At 43.0% G+C, this 20,769-nt stretch overlaps 1 protein-coding gene across 4 annotated transcripts in view; it reads left to right on the forward strand.

The window, feature by feature from the left end:
* ttc17 (tetratricopeptide repeat domain 17) overlaps nucleotides 1-20,769 on the forward strand; it is a 107,904-nt gene that overhangs the window by 72,726 nt on the left and 14,409 nt on the right. For 3 of the 4 annotated variants that reach the window (XM_038808275.1, XM_038808276.1, XM_038808278.1), the window contains 6 exons: nucleotides 406-564; nucleotides 7,032-7,300; nucleotides 8,763-8,940; nucleotides 10,945-11,065; nucleotides 17,298-17,457; nucleotides 19,497-19,580. In XM_038808275.1, the coding sequence (XP_038664203.1) occupies nucleotides 406-564; nucleotides 7,032-7,300; nucleotides 8,763-8,940; nucleotides 10,945-11,065; nucleotides 17,298-17,457; nucleotides 19,497-19,580 (971 nt within the window). The remainder of the gene's footprint in view (nucleotides 1-405; nucleotides 565-7,031; nucleotides 7,301-8,762; nucleotides 8,941-10,944; nucleotides 11,066-17,297; nucleotides 17,458-19,496; nucleotides 19,581-20,769) is intronic. The other variant, XR_005461950.1, reaches the window with a different exon arrangement.

Below are 20,769 nucleotides of genomic sequence, written 5' to 3' on the forward strand. Positions count from 1 at the left end.
ACTTTAACTCTCTTTCTTCTCAGACGCTGCCTGAGCTACTGTATTTCCACCTCGTTCTGTTGAAAATTAAATTTCTCACCAAGTATTATTTAGCTCACTCGGCTAAGTCGCTGGCTTTTAAAGCAGGCCAGCAGCACGGTTCGATTCCCGTACCAGCCTTCCCGGACAGGCACCGGAATGTGGCGACTAGGGGCTTTTCACAGTAACTTCATTGAAGCCTACTCGTGACAATAAGCGATTTTCTTTTCTTTTCTTTTCTTTTCATTTCATTTCATTATGGCTTTTTAAAGTAAATGGTGTTTAGTTATTTGTGTTCTTCAATCTTTTATATAAATATTGTGCAGGTTTTGCAAACCCAGTATGATACAAAACATGCATGTCATCCCCTCTTCTTATTCCTGGAAGATCATTGTTACAGCAGTCAGGATGATTTATCAGCTCATGAGCATCAAAAGTATTTTGCTGATCCAGAAAGGATAATCGAGTCAGAGGAAACCACCATAGAAGTACCTTTTCAACATTCCAGAGACTCAGCAGAGAATTCTTCACCATCTGAGCTTAAAAGTGAGTCCTTATTTTTTTTAATTCCGCCATAGGTTATGGCCATCACTGCCCATCCCTAATTGCCCTTTTTAACTGAGAGAATTTCAGAGGGCAGTTGAGATTCAACCACATTGCTGTTATGAAAGAATTTGTGTTCCCCAGTGCTTAAGTTAGAATTGGAGCTTTAATTGTTTAATAGATCACACCTATTGTTTGTTAGACTACACACATAAAGGGGATGCAGGTGGCACTGTAGCGTTGAAGGAGAAGTGATTGTAGAACGCAAAATTGGAATTGAAATTGAGATTGGCTTTCTAGTTTTTATAGATACCATCAGTTTAACAATTGCTGTGGATCTAGAGTCACACGTAGGCCAGGCCAGGTAAGGATGGCAGATTCCCTTCACTAAAGGCTATTAGTAAACCAGATGGGTTTTTGCAACAATCGATAGTTTCATGATCGGTATTACTGAGACTAGCTTTGTATTCCAGATATATTAATTGAATTAAATTTAGCACGACTTGCCTACTTGTATTGATTCTAAAAAAATATTTATGTAGTAATTACAATTGTAATGTAAACCAGTAAAATTTGACTGAAAACAACATTTTTTTTCATTGCCGTCTTGTTGAAAGTTATAAGCTGACTTAGATTTTGCACCCCTGGGCAGCACTAAGCCACCTTCAGTTAGACTTGGCAAGTGTCAAATGCAATGCAGATTTGTGCCAACAAGATTCTTGCCTCTACTCAAATTGTATACTTATTGTGTGATGTCTATTTGAAAGAATTCTGTATGGCACTTTTGGTGTCTACTGGGAAGAGGATTTTTTTTTAAAAAAACATTGTCAGCAGCAATGACAAAGAAGTTAACTTCTGTGTCACCCCTGTGAGTTGGTATGATGACTGTGTTGCATTTATTAATAATGGAAGTATTTATTTCTCGCTTACTAGTTGACTTCAAAAATAGGAACGAGAGGGAGGTGGCCATTTAATCGCTCAAGCCTGTCAGTTTACTGTGATGATGGCTGATCAGGCTGGCTTGCTGGGCCAGATGTTTCCATATTATCATTTCTTGGTGGTAAAATCCATATTGTAATTCCCACATTAGAGATTGTTACTACGTGACTGACCCATGACATTCAGATAGTACTCTGTAGTTTCTCCATGAGATTGATCACAGCCTAGCGAAATGCCGCAAATTGGACTTTGAACTGCTTGTATTTGCTGTCAGATCTTTCTCCCATTAAAGGGTGCCAATTTCAACATTTTTATTTCCAGTTACTTCAGGTTTCTTCTTGTCGTTTAAAAAAACACTTCACAAAATTGACATTGCAAAAAGAAAAATTAACAACCAATATAAAATCAGAACTAAGACTATTTTTAAAGATTGATTTTAAAAAACCAAGAGGGATAAAACAAGGAAATTCAACAAAACAGAATAACTTGAGGAAGGAGCTGCATTGTTCAGGAAAGTGACTTAACAGAGGCGAGGTATTGCTGTGGTAACTGGCAAAATTATATATAAGCTGATAAGCTGGAGGAACAGAAGTGGCCATTCTGCCCATCGCATTTGCTGCACAATTCAATGAGATCATGATTGATCTGATCCCTTAATTCTCAACTCCACTTTCCCACCCTATCCTCATAACCCTTGATTTCCTTAATGATTAAAAATCTGTCTATCTCAGCCATGAACAGACCCAGCTCTATGCAGCAAACGTTTGCACAGATTCACTACCCTCTGAGAGGAGGAATTCCTCCTTATCCCTGCCTTAATTGGGAGACCCCATTTTCCTGCATTATATTCCAGCTGCCAAGTTTTAGCCCACTCACTTAGCCTGCTTATATCCCTCAGTGGACTCGTTGTGTCATCCTCACCACTTGCCTTTCCACCTATTTTTGTATCATCTGTAAACTTGGCGATAGTGCTTTCACTTCTCTCATCCAAGGCATTAATATTTTGTAAATAATTGTGATCCCAGGACTGATCCCTGTGGCACTCCACTTGTCCCAACTCTCTCTCTTACAGCGGTTAGCCAATCCTCTATCCATGCTAATATACTACCCCTCCCAACACCATATATTCTTATCTTACTAAGTGGCCTTATGCGCAATACCTTATCGAATGCTTTCCAAGTTTATTACATCGACTGGTTCGCCACTGTCCTGCTCAATACCACTTCAAAGTATTCTAATACATTTGTCAGGTGATTCCCTTTATGAAGTCATGCTGACTCTGCTTGATTACATTATGTATTTCTAAATGCTTTGCTAGTACACCCCTTATAATGGACTCTAACATTTTCCCAGTGACAGATGTTAAGCTAACTGGTCTATAGTTACTTGTTTTGTCTTTTTGAATAAGAGTGTTAAATTAGCAGTTTTCCAATCCTCTGGGACTTTTCCAGAATTTAAAGATTCTTGGAAGATTACTTCCAGTGCATCCGCTATCTCTGTAGCTACTTCCTTTAATATCCTAGGATGCAGCCTCAAGGTCCAGGGATGTATCAACCTTCAGCACCATTAGTTTTCCCAGTACTTTTTCCTCTAGAGATAGTTGTTGTATTTATTTATTTCCCCTCATATTTCCCCCCTGGTTATTTAGTAGTTTTGGAATGCTGTTCTTGTCTTACACCTGAAGACTGACACGTATTTATTTAACTCCTCTGCAATTTCCTGGTTCTCCATTATTATTTCTCCACTCTCATTCTCTTAAGGGTCCTACTTTCACTTTGGTCTCTCTCTTCCTTTTATATATAAAGAAGCTCTAACTGGCCATTTTTATATTACTTGCTTGTTTATGCCCATAGTTTATCTTCTCCCTCATTTTTTTGGTCGTCTTTTGTTGGCTTTTAACGCTTTCTCAATCCTCTGCCTTACCACTAATTTTTACACATTGTATGTTTTTTCTTTCACTTTGACACTATCTTTAATTCCTTTGGTTAACCATGTGATCGTCCTTCCACACTGGGATATATCTTTGTTGTGAGTCATAACTACTTTCATAAACATTACCATCTCTCCCTCTCCCTCTCTGCCCTCCTCAGACCGGTCCCACACTCTTCTCTCTGATGAAGCCCTCTGCCAGCTCCAACGTGTCGAAGAAATAATCTTACCAGTCAATTGTAATCCACAGTCGCACCACGTACACCATCCCAAAATGCACACCCTTGCTATAAAACACTGTCTTTGCCTTGTTGAAGGCCGCATGTTTCTTCGCCAGCTCAGTCCAATGTCCTGATACATCTGCACCATGTGCCTGTCCCAGTCAATATTTTGGATTGTTTTCACCTACTCCAATTCCCCCCACCTTCCTTTGGTAGCTGTGAAAGGGGAAAATCACCACTCGCTGTGGCTCATTTGGCATTGACCACTGCCAGAGTACCCAATGGGTTCTATCCAATTCCGGAAGGGAGAACACCTCCCACCAACCGAGTGAACATCTTCAAAAATACTCAGTCAGCTTTGAGCCCTCCACTCCCTCCGGCAGCCCCATTAACCTGAAGTTCAACCTCCTCGATCTGTTTTCAAGATTTTCCATTTTTACCCTTTGTTGCTCTCCACCATGAGCATCAACTCCGCTCCCAGCGAGGCAACTCAATACTCGTGCTTCGACAAGGCCTCCACCACACCCACTCAAAGTCTCACCTTGCGCTTTCACCACGTTCGAGGTCTTTACAAGCTGTTCACAAATCTGACCCAAAGCCTCCTCAACAATGGCCTAAAATGATTCCTTTATCTCCTTGCCCTGCCGCTCAAATGTCCATCTGTTTGCCAAATGTTTCCATCTCCTGCGCCATCACCACAGGCTCTATATCTAATAGTAAGAAGTCTTACAACACCAGGTTAAAGTCCACTCCATGTCTAATGTAATGGACACGGCAGCTATTTTCCCTCCAAGTTCCTTCGACGGGCTACCCTCCTGAGCTTTCTTTCCATTGGTCTTCTTCATCAACATTTACGACATGCCTCTTGTTGGCCAAAAATCCACCAGATCAACTAATTGGGTTTGGACCCCAAAACTCCTGAAAAAACAGGTTGAAGTGATCAAAACCAAAGACCGTGCCGGGAGCCACCTTTCATGCATCTTGCTCTTGCATTTAAAAAAAAAAAAAAATTTCATTCAAGCTTTTCGCTTATAACAGGCAAATCTAATAAACAAAATATTCAATTACACGGCAGTGTCCATCATAACAGCAGTTACATATAAATTACACCATTTTACTGTACATAACCGAAATATGATTGAAATTTATATTTATGTTGAAACAAAATACAAAAAAAACAAGAAAAGTGGTCCATCTGCATTGTGGTTACCAGCATGGTAAAGATATACTCAGAGCAGCCTCTTTGTAGCCTGAGACAGCAGATACCTATTGATACCATTCTTGAATTTGCTCCTATTCTAGGGCTGAATCTGCCTGTTCTAGGGTCCTGTACACAATTGATGTCTCCTCCACCCAACACAGTGCTGAGTTGGTAGGAGTCAAGGTCAGGGATTTATGCCATAATTTATTTAACAACTCGGCGCCATCCCAGTTTGGGCTGTATATATTCACAAGTACCACCATGGCACCTTCCAGAATTCCTAAATCATTACGTATCGTCCCTCTGGGTCAGTCACTGTGTTCGACACTGTAAATGCCACTCTTTTGTTGAACATTATGGCCACCACCCTTGCCCTTGTGCGAAGCACGCTTGATAGGTGTGTTCCACCCAGCTTTTCCCTACTCCCGTATGCCGCACCCCCTGCCCCCGCACCTCTTTCTTTCCGTGCATTAGCCTGCTGACTAGTGTGGTGCCTCCCCTCTTATCTCCCCCCCCCCCCCCACTCCTGTTTCCACGCCCCCCCCCCCCCCCCCCCCCCCCCCCCAATATAGCTACACCCCTCCCCGTGCGTGCAGGTCCACATTTTCGTTAATCTCCTTCAGTGCTTCTTCCTGAGTCCGTTCTTTGGAGCAACCTGATTTGCTGTCTCCGGCTTGTTGAAGTAATGTTCTTTGTTGTTAAACGTGACCCGCAGTCTTGCCGGGTACAACATGCCATATCGCACTTTACTTTTAAACAGTGAGGTTTCGGCCAGGTGAGCTCCAATATCCTGATATATGCGGATTGTGTGTCCTTCCCACTTGCATGACCGCATGCTCCTCGACCAGTTTGGAACCTGTTCCTTGTCCTGAAACATGTAAAGTTTCAAAATTATTGTCCTTGGTGGTTTTCCCGTTGTGGGATTTTGACGGAGCGATCCACTTCTGGGGGCTTGGAGAAACCCTTCTCCTCGACCAGTTTCCCGAGCACCTTTGAGACTAATGCCATTGGCTTTTTGCCCTCTGCACCCTCCGGTAGTCCAATGATCCACCTTCCCCTTTAGTGCATTCTGGCTCGATCTCCACATAGCCACCTCGGCTTCGAGCGAGTCAATCCGCTCGTCCTGGTCAGTAGCTGCCTTCTCCAGGTCCCACACCATCGCTTCTTGGGCTCCCAGTCTCCGCTCTGCTCTATCCATTGCTTCCTTTCTGGGGGCCAGTGCAGTCTTTATAACCGACTTTATTGCCGACATGAGGTCCTCTTTGACCACTTCTCTCTGTTTTAGTAGCTCAGCAGAGATGAACTCCCATCAACTTCTCTGTCGACAATCCTGTTGGGTCCATCCTGCTCAGTTCTAGATTGCCACATGGGGTCCCCTTTCCTTTGTTTGCTTTTGCTAGCCTTGCGGCTTGGCTGCTGACTCGTCGGCAACTCGGTCAGTTGAGTGGTAGTTGGGATTATGTCGGGGAAAACATATTGGTACTTTAGCTGCCCGTTTGACGGGTCAGCAATCGGAGGTTTCTGGGTGAGAGCCACCTTTCATGCGACCGCTCAGCTCATGGCCATCACCGGAAGTGTTCTCTTGCTCTTACATGATGTCACCGGACGTTGCCCCGCTCAGAAAATTTCTGATGAGCTTGAGAAAACAATAGCATAAAATATCCTACCTCTCCCCTGCCTGTCCCACAGCTGAAAGTTGTAATGGTTGCTTTCCTGCCCAATTGAAGAAAGCACCTCTAATACAAATGAACATATCAGTAAAATAGACTGTGGAAATCGTCTACACAACAGGGCAACCATTTGAAATTAAGCGCAGCTGGTCTCCTGCAACAATATCACAACTCGTGCAAATCAGAGCTGTGCACGTGTGGATAGCCAATACTATGGGAATCCATCTGTGACCAGACAAAGCAATAACAATTTTTCATGTATATACCAGAACGCAATAGCTAACACTCTGATATCTAGTTCACGGTGTAAGTGAACCCAGAATCGACAATACAATAGTAAATATGTTCTGTTGTCTTGGTTCCAGGCGGCAATGCAAGATCATGTAATTCATGAGTTCTTCAAGGTATGCGGTTGCTCTTTATTTTTTTTTTGCATCCTGTAGCAGCCATTAGCTGTCCTTTTTGCGCTTCTTTTCTACTGTTCATCTGTGTTTCACTGTTTGTTTCTAGCTGTAATTGTGGCAGAAAGCAACAGCACCAATGAAAGGGAAATTCCCCAAAATTTGGAGCCTGATGAAAATCCAGCTGCAGCAGAAGTTTTTGAGAATGCTTGGCCCTCAGAAAAAGACCTTCTGGGAGCATTTGAAGGAGCATTTGAGGTGAAAGGGCATCGAGTGGATCTGCAGGGTATTAGGGTTTTGAAGAAAGGTGGCCAGGATGGACTACCTGGATCCTGTTTTGGAGATTGTGAGGATGCTGATGACGATGATGCTGAATGGGTAAGTATTAGTCCAATAATGAAGGGAATTTTCTTTATGCCGTAATGCTGTTTTTACAGTTAATGTGTTTAGCAGGACAGATGAAGAAGGCCTGTTGGTTATGTAGGCTGATACTTCGATTATTAATGTATATTTATAGATGTATACAGTCCATTGGTCACTAACCTTTGCAGGAGAAATTTCGAACAGACCCTCGAGATCTGTACAGCTGCAGCATTTTAAATATCCCTGTCAAAATTACCAAGAATTCTGGGCAGCACGGTGGCTCAGTGGGTTAGCACTGCAGTCTCACGGCGCTGAGGTCCCAGGTTCGATCCCGGCTCTGGGTCACTGTCCGTGTGGAGTTTGCACATTCTCCCCGTGTTTGCGTGGGTTTCGCCCCCACAACCCAAAGATGTGCAGAGTAGGTGGATTGAACATGCTAAATTGCCCCTTAATTGGAAAAAATTAATTGGGCACTCTAAATTTAAAATTAAAAAAAATAAAATTACCAAGAATTCCTGAACTTGAATAACTGTCAGTCACATTTGGAAGTAGCCAACTGTCACATATATAAGTGAATAAATCCTGCTGCCCACTTTTGTTCGAAACCAGCTGATTCCTCTGTCAAACTTTGGTGATGACTGACTGAACTTGGAACATTAGTGTGGAGTTAAGCTAGGACAAGATTCTTGCAGTAACTAGTTTTTCATCCCTCCCCAAAACCGTGCCCAGATGAGGACACAGACGTCTTGCCGCACTGATGTGATCAAGCAACTCCGCGCAGTGGTGGAGAATCAAGCCTCGAACATTCCACTGGATACAGTCACCGAGCCACCGACAGACCCCAATTTCTAATATAAATTAATTGCAAGAGGTTGTGCATAAACAAATCCTCTCGGGATGTAGGAAAATGGCATTGAAGGCCTTTATTGCAAGACGATTGGAGCAGCGCGGTAGCATTGTGGATAGCACAATCGCTTCACAGCTCCAGGGTCCCAGGTTCGATTCCGGCTTGGGTCACTGTCTGTGCGGAGTCTGCACATCCTCCCCGTGTGTGCGTGGGTTTCCTCCGGGTACTCCGGTTTCCTCCCACAGTCCAAAGATGTGCAGGTTAGGTGGATTGGCCATGCTAAATTGCCCTTACTGTCCAAAATTGCCCTTAGTGTTGGGTGGGGTTACTGGGTTATGGGGATAGGGTTGACCTTGGGTAGGATGCTCTTTCCAAGAGCCGGTGCAGACTCGATGGGCCGAATGGCCTCCTTCTGCACTGTAAATTCTATGTAAAGAAGAAAAGTTTTTTCCTCTCTATGTACAAGAATGTTACATCTTTCACCAGTAACATTTGTGGATGGAAAATGCTGCCATATGCAAGATACTGTTAACTCTGAGAGAAACTGATTTTGCTACTAAAGAGTTTAGATAAAATATGCTTGTTGTTTGTTTTTAAACCTTCCAACTCTTCATTTTTTTTTTTGAAAAGATCACTGTTCAAGTTAAACGCATTAAGAAGACAAAAACAGACAATACAGAGAACCAGGATTATGATAGTCGAAATGATGAGAAGAGTGAAAATTATCTAGTAAATGAGGAAGATGATGATCATTATCGATCAGTGTTTGAAATAACTGGACCAAAAATACCCTCTCCAGGACCACAAGGTAAATGATCACAAAATGTAGGTCTGGAATTGGTCACCAGTTTGTTTTGTGCATGCATCAGTCTTTTTTCCCCTTTGGATAAGTCTGTTATTCACATGAGTGTAACCAGAATGGATATTTGATAATTCTTCTGCAGAATAAAATAGTGGTCCATGACTGTCGGATCGTGTAAACATAAGGAGCAGGAGTAGACCATGCAGGTCTGTCAAACCTGCCCCTGCCACTCCGTACGATCATGATGATCCTGTGCTTCAACTCCCTTTTCCCTATAATCCTTGATTTCCTGAGAGACCAAATATCTGTCTATCCCGGCCTTAAATTTATTCAACAAAGCACTATCCATATCCCTCTGGGTGAGAGAATACCAAAAATTCACAACTTCTGAGTGAAAGAATTTCTCCTCATCTCATAAATGAAAAGATTAGTATATTGCCGCAGCATAATTTCAAAACCAACTTATTTTTTGTGATGAACATTCAATTCAATAGCACTTATGAATCTTTATACATGAAAGTTTTGTAAGTGCTATTGAATTGAATGTTCCAGTGCTCTGTTTTCCTCCCACAGTCCAAAGATGTGCAGGTTAAATGGATTGGCCATGGTAAAAGTTCCCTTAATGCTCAAAGGTTAGGTGGGGTTACAGATTTACAAGGGAGTGGGCCTCGGTAAAGTGCTCTTTCAGAGGGTTGGTGCAGACTTGGTAATCCGAATGGCCTCCCTTTTGCACTGTAGGGATTCTATGATCTGCTAAATTCCGTGGTCACAGCTCACTGAAACCCGTACTGCTGTTGCTGTGCTGGTTGTTGGGAACATGTGACTGGTTTCACTCCCTAATTTTTATTAGTAAGTTCTCGTTGTTTTACAGAATTAGCGAAAATAATAGAATCAGCATTGCTTTTAGTATAAACGTCAATGCTTTTGCCAGTGCATAATTTGGGGGCTGCTTTTTACAAAATTACTTCCAAGTCTGTGCCAGTGGCACTTTAGTTGTGAGTGGATCTTAGATCTTAGTTCAGCTCTGAGATGAAACACTATACCATTGCAGAGTGCTCCATCTAGCAGCTCAATGAAGCACTGCTGAAACTCCGTTCCATTGTCGGAAACAGATCTCATTTGGAAGGGAGTAACGTTGTATCGTCCTATCTCTTGTTTATTAGAAAATTAGATCATAAGATGTAGGAGCAGAAGGTAGGCCATTTGGCCCATCGACTTCCTCCACCATTTAATGAGACCGTGGCTGATCTGAAATAATCCTCAACTCCGCTTTCCCGCCTTACCTCCATAACCCTTTACTGATTAAAAATCTGTCTGTCTCAGAGAACTGCCTTACTCCGAGATATGCCCTCTGATCTTAGATTAGCAAGATTTTTCTAATAAACTGATGCCAAAAGCAGTAAACTTTACTCTTGTATGAAAGTTATGTTGGTGGCTCGATGAACAGCAAAATCTAAATAAGAGTCTAATAATCAAAAGTCCAATACCATTATTAGCAGCTTGTTTGGTAATTAACAAATTGCTTATATTTGTCAAGATAGAATTGACTGTATAATAAAATGATTCCTCCAATTTTCCTCCACACCACCACTTTTATGTGTACTTGTTTTCCGTGCAACGCAGACTGGTATAAAAGTGATAAAAAAGATTAATAGGTCCAGAAATTCCGCAGAATGGCAATCACTGTCGGGGGAGTTCCGTGCGATATTGAGGGTGGTCAGGGGGATGGGAAGGATAGCGCAGCCAGTAAGTGGGGAGAAGAGGTGAGGGTAGTTGGGGGGGATCTATTGCGTGGGGAGTGGTCAGAGTTTAAAGTTGCGGTTTTAATCCTTCTAACCTTTACTCTGATGAAAGAGTCGGAAGCACCCGAAGGTTATGATTTAAATCTGTTCTAGTTGCAAGCATATGCTAAACCCTTAACATTTAAGAATGGTACGTTGCACAGAGCCGGAACATTTGCAAGACTTCCATCTCGTGTTTTAGTTGGCATAATATTTCTGTATCCTTTAGGAAAGAAGAGAGATTATATCAGTCTTGGATGGCCTAGCCCTGATGAATGTCTGAAAATCCGAAGAGTGGAGCTTACAACTGTTGCTAGCACGTGGCTAGCAGTTTCCGCCAAAAATATAGAGTAAGCCGTATTCCTTTCTTTCCCCAAACCCAGTTAATCCAGAACTATAACATTGCATTATGTGCCCTTGAATACTGTGGATTTTGATATATTCACAAGAATAATTCCAGGCATGAGGAACTTAAGTTGCATGAATAGATTGGCGAAGTTGGGACAGTTTTCCTTGCAGCAAAGAAGATTGAGAAGCGATCTGATAGGTTATGCTCAAAATCAAGAGGGATCTGGACAAGGTAGATAGGGGGGAAACTGTTCGCACTGGTGGAAGGATCGAGAACATGTGTGCAAATATTTAAGGTAACTGGCAAAGAATCAATGGAGACATGAGAAAGCGAGTGGTTAAGATCTGAAATGCGAGATACCTGCAGGTAAAGGCGTTTGCTAGGCGACAGGTAGAGGGATTCCCTTTGCTGCCCTCGCGGGGGATGATGGACAGAGTGCTTTCGGGGGTGTGGTTCGGAGAGGGTAAGGTGTCTGACATCTATAAGGTAATGCAGGAGGTGGAGGAGTCGTCAGTGAAGGAGCTGAAGGCTAAATGGGAGGAGGAACTCGGGGAGCAGATAGAGGACGGAACTTGGGCGGATGCCTTGGAGAGAGTCAACTCTTCCTCCTCATGTGCGAGGCTTAGTCTCATCCAATTTAAGGTGCTGCGCCGGGCCCACATGTCCGGGACTAGGGTGAGTAGGTTCTTTGGGGGTGAGGACAGGTGCACCAGATGTTCGGGGAGTCCAGCGAACCACGCCCAAATGTTCTGGGCATGCCCAGCACTGGACGAATTCTGGAAGGGGGTGGCGGGGACGGTGTCGAGGGTGGTTGGATCCAGGGTCAAACCAGGGTGGGGACTCGCGATTTTTGGAGTTGCGGTAGAGCCGGGAGTGCAGGAGGCGAAAGAGGCCGGTGTCCTGGCCTTTGCGTCCCTAGTAGCCCGACGAAGGATCTTGCTACAGTGGAAGGATGCGAGGCCCCCCAAGTGTGGAGACCTGGATCAGTGACATGGCGGGATTTATAAAATTGGAAAGGGTCAAATTTGCCCTGAGAGGATCAATACAAGGGTTCTATAAATGATGGCAGCCTTTTCTGGACTTCCTGGCTCAAAGATAGGTATCTTGGTCAATAGCAGCAGCAATCCAGGGGGGTGGGGGGTTCCTTATTGTAGTTTCTATTATGTAACTTAATATTGTGTTAATTTGCGTTGTGGTTAAAATGCTGTGTTCATGGAGGTGGGGGCGAATGTTTATGATTGCTGATATTGTTATTTTTGGTATTTTATTATGGTTCGTCGTTGTTGTATAAATTCAAAATCTTTCAATAAAAATTATTTTTTTAAAAAAAAGATCTGAAATGCGCTGCCCGAGAGTGTTGTGGGAGTTGTTCAATCAAGGCATTCAAGAGGGTATTGCATTATTTGAAAAGGAAGAATGTGCAGGGTTGTGGGGAGCCCTGGCATTGGTGAATTGCTCATTTAGAGAGCCAGCAGAGAGACGATTGGCCAAATGGCCTCCCCTACTGTAATAATTCTGCATAAACTAATCTGGTTTATAAAACAACCCCATTTTTTTCAGCCTCAAAAATCATGTTTTTGCTTCTACTCGGCCTATAAATTGACCACCCTTTTCACATGACACGCTATACTGGTATTAGCAGTCAAACTCAATTTTGCAGCCCACAAATGGGTGTTTTACTTACCGGTACCTTATAACTGGGTGCAAGGGATCAAGCAGGCAAAACGGGCTGTGCTGCGAAGATGAATGAGTTAAGACACGCCCACACATAGCAGGCCCTGTGTGGCTAATGACAAGGACAGCGACCACCCACACCCACTCCAGCAGGTCATCTTTTTACTCAGCATGTAAGGCAGCCGCTGTTTTGAGGAATTTATTTGAGGTTTCATAGGCCAACATATGCCAATATCTAAGGTAAGTCTTAGACATGCCACATTGGTGTGAAAGTTTATGCAACTTTTTGTGGGGCAGTATGAGTTTGTAAATTGCATTCACAAACCCTCATAACCATGTGATACCTGCTCATGCAGTTTTGGCTTTCTGCATTGGGATTTAATAAGTTAAAGTGGATGACAGTGTACCTGCTGAAATAAAATAATTCACTTTAATGTTGAATGTGCGTAAACTACCTCATTGTGCAAGTTTTTCAATTCATCAATTTGCCTACCCAGATTACAAATTGCTTCTGCCTGAGCTGTATGCTTCAAAAAAGACTTGAGTTTAATTGAACATGATGACAAGTTTCATCTTGAAAGGAGAGTTTAAAATTGACGATAAATTTAGAAATATGCATAATCTTTAGGATAGAACTTCAGATGCTATTAATTTCTGTTCAAGATTAAAATGTTTAAACTGCAACATTATCTAGTTTCCAAAACGCTTTGATGAAGTAGTAAAAGGAACACTCGTGGAATTCTTAAAATGTTGAACCTATATATGTGTGAGCATAACATGTTAAGGAGAATATTTGTCTGTACAGTTGCCAGATTGTATTCTCATTTTTAACCCCATTTTGTTTTGAGACACATAGTTACTGTGTAAAGCAATGAATCTGCATTCGATCATTCAGATTTAATTAACAAGCACCCAAAATAATAAACTTTTTTTTTTCCTCATCACAGGTAAAAATTAATTGAACTTATTTTGGGGGTAAAGACATTGAAGGCCCAGGTCCCACATATGAAATTTGCTTAACCCACTTTGTCATTCAGATCCTGATAATTTTATTTGCATTTGAGAACATTTTATTTTGTTTACTGCTGGCATCTTTCTGCTGATGAGAGATTTTTGCAGTGACATATTGTCACCTCTCGGTACTTTTCTGTGCGGGCCCTACCATCTTCTAAAATGGAATGGTGTAATATAGAAAGTTGTGCATCACATTTGTTGTCTTATAGTGTCAGTGTTTTTCCAATGAGTCTTTTTTTTCCACTTCAAATGAAGTTATTCAGCTTTCCTCATTTGCTGCCTGATTTTGCCTGAGAGGGCATGCCATTGTGTCCTCTGTAGCCAGTGCCAAAAGAGAGCTGAAGTGTAAGCTCAAGGAACTCGAGCCAAGTCCCTTCCTTACACTCTTCCTTCACACCCCCATCTGCAGCACACAAAAGCTTTTGGTGATACTTCGCTTGACAATGTAACTGGTTTATCAGCAACTTGCCACCTAGGGAAACCCAAGTATTCAAAATCAGCCATGGAAATTGTGGAACCATGGAAAACTTGCAGCACAGAAGGAGGCCATTCAGCCCATCGTGTCTGCCAGAAGATAAAAGACTGTCCAGCCTAATCCTGTTCTCCAGCTTTAGTCCGTAGCTCTGAAGGTTACAAAATTCGATGTGAATAACCATGAGTTCTAAACATCCACCACTCTGAATGGAAAGATTTCTCCTCAACTCCCCCCCCCCCCCCTCCCCCCAATCCTATGTAAATCTATGGCACAGCGCACTAGCACATTCCACAACTAGACAACTTTTACATTGAAAGTGCTGAAATGTCAGCTGAAATGAACAGACTATATATTGGTTTCCCTCTTGTAGGTTAGGTCACAGTTAGAATAGTGTGTCCCATTTTAAGCAAGCCACTTCAGGAAGGATCCCAGAGTGGATACACAAGAGATTCAACTAAACACGTGGGATAAGAGTAGAATGAGATTCTGATATACAAAGACTTTGTTCTTAGAGCAGAGGGGGTTAAGAAATGTTAAGGAACTGTTCAGAATTCTGAAGGATTTTATTGTTAAATTGGGGGAAACTATTTTCACCGGTTAATGAACGAGTGACTAATGACCTTGGGCTGGATTCTCCGCAGGCCGGTGCCAAAATCACGTTTGGCGTGGGGGCGGAGAATCAACTTTCACGCCGAAACCGGGCCCAGCGGCGGTCAGGCGATTCTCCGGGACCTGGGAATCGACGTGATCACAGAGTACTCCGTGTGGCTGGGGGCCCATTGACAGAGGCCCGCCCAGCGATTCTCCGCTCCTGGCCGGCCGAGTTCCCAACGGCGTGGTTCGAACCACCTATCGTCATTCCGGAGCCCCGCGCGGCGAATACGGACTTGATCCTCGGCCGCCCTGGTGGATCGGGCACTGGAGTGGGATGGGTGGTCGGGGGACAGATCAGGCTAGTCGGATATTCGGGTGTGTGGCCGATCGGATGGGCCTACATTGTGCAACTGCCTTCACGGTCCGAGTCCGCCATGGCGCTCGACGCAGCCGCTAGAGGCTGCCGCCGTGTGCATGCACGGACTCAACCTGCAGGAAACCCGTATCCGCAGCTAAAACTGCGTGAATCACTCTGGGTCCCTGCTAGCCCCATGAAAGTGAGTGAATTGGCTTATTTTTGTTTGAGGAAACTCGGGAGTGAAATGCCAGCGTTTTTATGTGCCGTGGGGACGTAGTCCCATCTTGGGAGAATCCAGCCCCAAAACTATAAGTAAATTACCAAAACAACAGAAATTTGGAAAATTGTGTTTAAATTGAGGCTTTTAAAAAAATGTGGTGACAGCAAAATGGATAGGGACAGTGCAGTTGTAACGGGTGTATGTTCAAGTACCACATATTAGGCTTGTCAGTGGAATTGAAGCCTATGGGTTAAAAAAGGCAGAACAAGGATACAAAATTGAATAAGATAGATAGCGAAATACAGCACAGAACAGGCCCTTCGGCCCACGATGTTGTGCCGAACTTTTGTCCTTGGTTAACCATAGATTATCATAGAATTTCGGACACTAAGGACAATTTATCATGGTCAATCCACCCAACCTGCACATCTTTGGACTGTGGGAGGAAACCGGAGCACCCGGAGGAAACCCACGCGCACATGGGGAGGATGTGCAGACTCCACACAGACAGTGACCCAAGCCGGAATCGAACCTGGGACCCTGGAGCTGTGAAGCAATTGTGCTACCCACTATTCTACCGTGCTGTCCTAATGTAATAAGGATCGATAGAAAACAGAATTTATGTATGGCTGTTTTTAGGTACACAGATGAGTTCCCCAAGGGTCAGCACAAGGTTCACTGTTTTATTGATGTTTCTCAATGATTTAGCAACAGGGCACAATTTCATAAAATGCAAATTATCCAAATTTGGAAGTGTGTTGAATAGCGAGGAAGATACCATTATTCTTCATGAGAATGTAGACAGACAGAAACCAGATGAAGTGCGATGTGGATAAATGTGAGGTGAACAATTTGGTGGGAAGAATGAAGACAGATTTTAAAGTTGGTGCAAGGAGAGAAGGGCCGTTTGTGCACAAATCGTTGAAAGTGGAAGGACAGGTTAACGAAGCAGATAATAAAGCATTTGACATCCTGACCTTTATAAATAGAGGGATAGACTACAAAGGCCAGGAAGCTGTTTCAAACGCTAATTCTGGATGGATTTAAAGGCTTTGGAGAGGATAAGAGCAGATTTGCTAGAACAGTTCCCTGGTCGAGGGACTACGGTTACTTGCACGGACCGCAAAGAAGGAGGCCATTCAGCCCATCATGTCTGTGCCAGAAGAAGAAGACTATCCAGCCTAATCATGTTGCTCTTATGGCAGGGAAGGACAAGAAGAGATTTGATAGAAGTTTTAAAAATAATGAAGGGCTTAGATAGAATAAATAGGGAGAACCTGCTTCCAGTGGCTGAAGGGTTGATCAAAGATTTAAAGTGATTGGAAAAAGAACCAGAGATGATAGAGAAAGAAAAATATTTTTTAAACAATAATTGGTTAGGATTTGGAAAATAGTAAGAAGTCTTGGAACACCAGGTTAAAGTCCAACAGGTTTATTTAGAATCACGAGCTTTCGGAGCGTAGCTCTTTCATCAGGACTCACCCGATGGAGGAACTACTCTCCGAAAGCTCGTGATTTCAAATAAACCTGTTGGACTTTAACCTGGTGTTGTAAGACTTACTGTGCCCACTCCAGTCCAACGGCAGCATCTCCACATCGTTGTAAAATAGTCATCCACCTTCACACAAAATAAACTAACTTGGCTCGGTTCAAAACCGGACCCATTGAAAAAGATATAAATGCAATAAATTCCAATATTAAAAGAGTAACAAAAAAACCCTCTTCATGATGTGTAAGGATATTAAATTAAAATGCCAAAGGTGTCTCTCAAAATCTCATCACATTCACTGTTGAGAAAATAGGTTTCCGTGTCACCATAATCACCGTTGAAAATAAATTTGAATGGCCCTCCATTTTCCAAGACCTATCATGATATGTATTTTGCATTTTTATTCTAGTATTACAGAACATATTGACTTTGCCACCTCTCTTCAAGAACCAGCAGTCGAGCCTGTTTGCAATGCGAACCTCCCTGCCAGTATGCACACTTTAGACCATTTGCATGGTGTGGCAAGTCGGCTAAGTATACATTATACTGGAGAAAGCCAATTGAAGGAGGTAAGTCGAACTGCAGGAAGAAATCGCCTCTAACTTGATGTTTTCGTATTTGTTAAATTTGTTAAATCAAACTTAATGCTTAAGAGTGTTAAATTGATCAGCCAAAGTGACTAAAATCCCAATTTATCCGAGTCAAAGTAGTTCCACTAAGTCTAAAATCTGGCATCCTCGGGACCAAGACTGCACCGGATTTTGGATTTTCCCACATTTTGGACAGTAATAAAATCAGATGGCCTAACCTGGGCCAATTTCAATGAGAAATTGATCACCAAGGCAAGGAATCATAAGGGCGGCCGTTACACATTCTACACAATCGATTAGACTTCTCCAGAACGGCTCCCCAAGTCCAAGTTCCTTCCGGCATTGCCGGATACACAATATCTACTTTGCCCAACTGTTGCAGGGAAGAAGTTGGGCAGGGAGCAGTGGAAGCTGAAAGTGGGTCTGCAGTTTTTCAACTCACCAAGTGCTTTCATGCTTTTACATGTCGACTGCGAATTGACCTGGCCTTTCATCCTGCATTTACGGCCAGATCACCTGGGATGGTGTTCGGGGTAGGGTTTCACAAATTTCCCACGCCAACACGGTACGAGGGAGGCTCTGCCCTTATGAAAAGCCATTTCCAAAGTGAACTGGATGCAGACACCCATCGCATTTGAAGAGAAATCATGAACCAATGTAGTATGGCAACCTCACCGACAGAGGGCAGCACACATTTCCATTCTGTAGAGTTCAGCGAGGCTGGCCTCTGAGCATGGGAACCGGGTGACCAGTCTGGTGCAAGCGAAGCTGACAGCTAATTAATTATCAAATGGAGCATTTCCACGAATGTCCAATTTTTTGGGCAATTCTTGTTTTCACTGGATTTTGGTTGTCCAACCTGTGGTACATATTGTGCAGCATCTTTGCTTTTACTGATTCACTGCAACAGCAAATTGGACTCTGGGAATAGTTAGACATAGACAAATCTGTTTGACTAAAGTATAAAAGATTGGTATTGGAACATTATTTGATAGTTACTGTACAGATTCTTGATCAGTGATTCATTGCTGCATGCTCCTTTCTGTGTATGTGTCATTTGGTATAGCTCTCGTTTATCCTCTTTACTGTGTATCATTTAATGCTCAATTGCTCCAACAATGTTAGGCCTTCTTATGTTTAGCCATGTTTAAAACTTGCATTAGGAAGAAGTTTTACAATGTTTATAAATGATCTGATTCATGAGCACTTATGTTTTACATTCGATTGATTATATCAATAAAAATGGGCGTGGACAACCTAAATTTAAATTGAATCCATTTTGCAGATATAGTGTGTGAAATGCGCATCATTTAGAATGGCGTAGAGAGGGCAATGACCTGAGATTAACAAACCTAAACGCAGAAGGGTCTCTGCCTAAAGAGTGGTGACAATGTGGAACTTGCTACCACAGGGAGTAGTTGAAGTGAAGAGCAAAGATGCATTTAAGGGGATCTAGTCAAGCATGTTTGGGAGAAGGGAACAGATGGGACGAAGCTCAAGTGGAGCAGAAACACCAGCATGGACTGGTTGGGCCAAATGTCCTGATTCTCTGCCATATATTGTATGGGATCCTATCCTATAAAAGTAAAAGTTGTTTCTGATCAAGTACCATGAACCAGGCACGTTCATGTAACTATGTGGCAATAAATGTGGTTGGCTATTGGATATGGAATTTGAAACGTTCATCTAAATTTTAAACACTTTGAGTTTTATGTTGTCATTTTGTTCAGTACTTCTCCTTCAGGCACTAGGTTCTCAACTTTCAGGTATGTGGAGAGACTAGAGAAGCTGGGATTGTTCTCTTTGGAACAAAGAAGGGTAAAGGGTGATTAACAGCAGTGCTCAAAACTAAGAATGGTTTTGATAGAGTAAGTGAAGAAAACCCTGTTTACACTGGCAAGAATATCGATAATGGCGGGCACCGATAATTGACAGAAAAATCTAGAGGTGATGAGCATGAATTGGCACCTTACATTTATTAAAATTTTATTAATGGTTCTCTTTTTGTTTTCTGATAGGTTTTACAGAATCTAGGCAAAGAGAAGTATGCACCCCAGTCTTTTGAGCAGGTTGGGACACGGATAGCCAAAGTGTTAGAAAAAGTAAGTTTAATTTGAATTGCAATTCTCATCAAAGTGTGACATCCAAGTTTCAGTTGCCAGTCACCCCAATATGTCTGTACTCTGTTGAGTATCTAGTAAATTGTAGAACCAATTTCAAGGGCAGGATTCTCCGTTTTGCCGGCGCCCGGGGGTTTCCCGACGGCGTGGGGCTGCCCCCCCAATGGGAAACCCCATTGACCAGCCGCCGTAACAGAGAATCCCGCTGGTGGGTCGGGGCAGAAAAGTGGCAGGGCGGAGAATCCAGCCCCAGATCTATACCAATCATGAATAAAAGCTAAAGTGCAGGGGAAAAGTAGTGAGTCCCTGCTGCTGAATCACAAAGATTTTTTAAAAATAATTTCTTGTTGGCCTTAATTCTCTTGACCCTGTTGCAGCAGCTCACCACTGGAATGCAAAGTACCCCACCACTGTGAGCAGCACAGTAGAACAGTGGGAAGCACTGTAGCTTCACAGAGCCAGGGCCCTAGGTTCAATTCCCAGCTGGCTAACTGTCTGTGCAGAGTCTGCACGTTCTCCCTGTGTCAGCATGGGTTGCCTCCGGGTGCTCCGGTTTCCTCACACTGGTCCCGAAAGATGTCTGTTGGGTAATTTGGACATTCTAAATTGTTCCTCTGTATACCTGAAGAGCTGCCGGACTGTGGTGACTAGGGGTTTTCACAGTAACTTCATTGCAATGTTAGTGTAAGCCTACTTGTGATAATAAAGATTATTATTATGTTGCCAAAAAGATGTCTTTTAATTGGACACAAACCTTTGCTTGAACACAAACCTTGGCTGTGAGGCAGTAGAATGATTCAATGTGAGTGCACACAGAGTCATAGAATCATCTGCGGCACAGATGGAGGCCATTTGGCCCATTGAATTCATGCCGGCTCCCAACAGACGAATCCAGTCAGTCCCACTTTCCCGCTCTAACCCCATAGCCCTGTAAATTTCTTTCCTTCAAGTGCCCATCCAGTTTCATTTTGAATTCATTGATTGTTTTTGCAGGCACCACCCTCGTGGGCAGCGGGGAGCGACAAAGGGGAAACAATACTCTTGTCATGACCTAACCTGAGCCTTATAAAGGTTCAGCAAAACGTCCCTGTTTTTGTACCCAATGCCTCTATTTGAAGCCTAAGGTCCGGTATGCTTTGCTAACCACACCCTCAATATGACCTGCCACCAT

The sequence above is a fragment of the Scyliorhinus canicula genome, chromosome 9, assembly GCF_902713615.1.
Source record: "Scyliorhinus canicula chromosome 9, sScyCan1.1, whole genome shotgun sequence".
Classification (NCBI taxonomy): domain Eukaryota; kingdom Metazoa; phylum Chordata; class Chondrichthyes; order Carcharhiniformes; family Scyliorhinidae; genus Scyliorhinus; species Scyliorhinus canicula.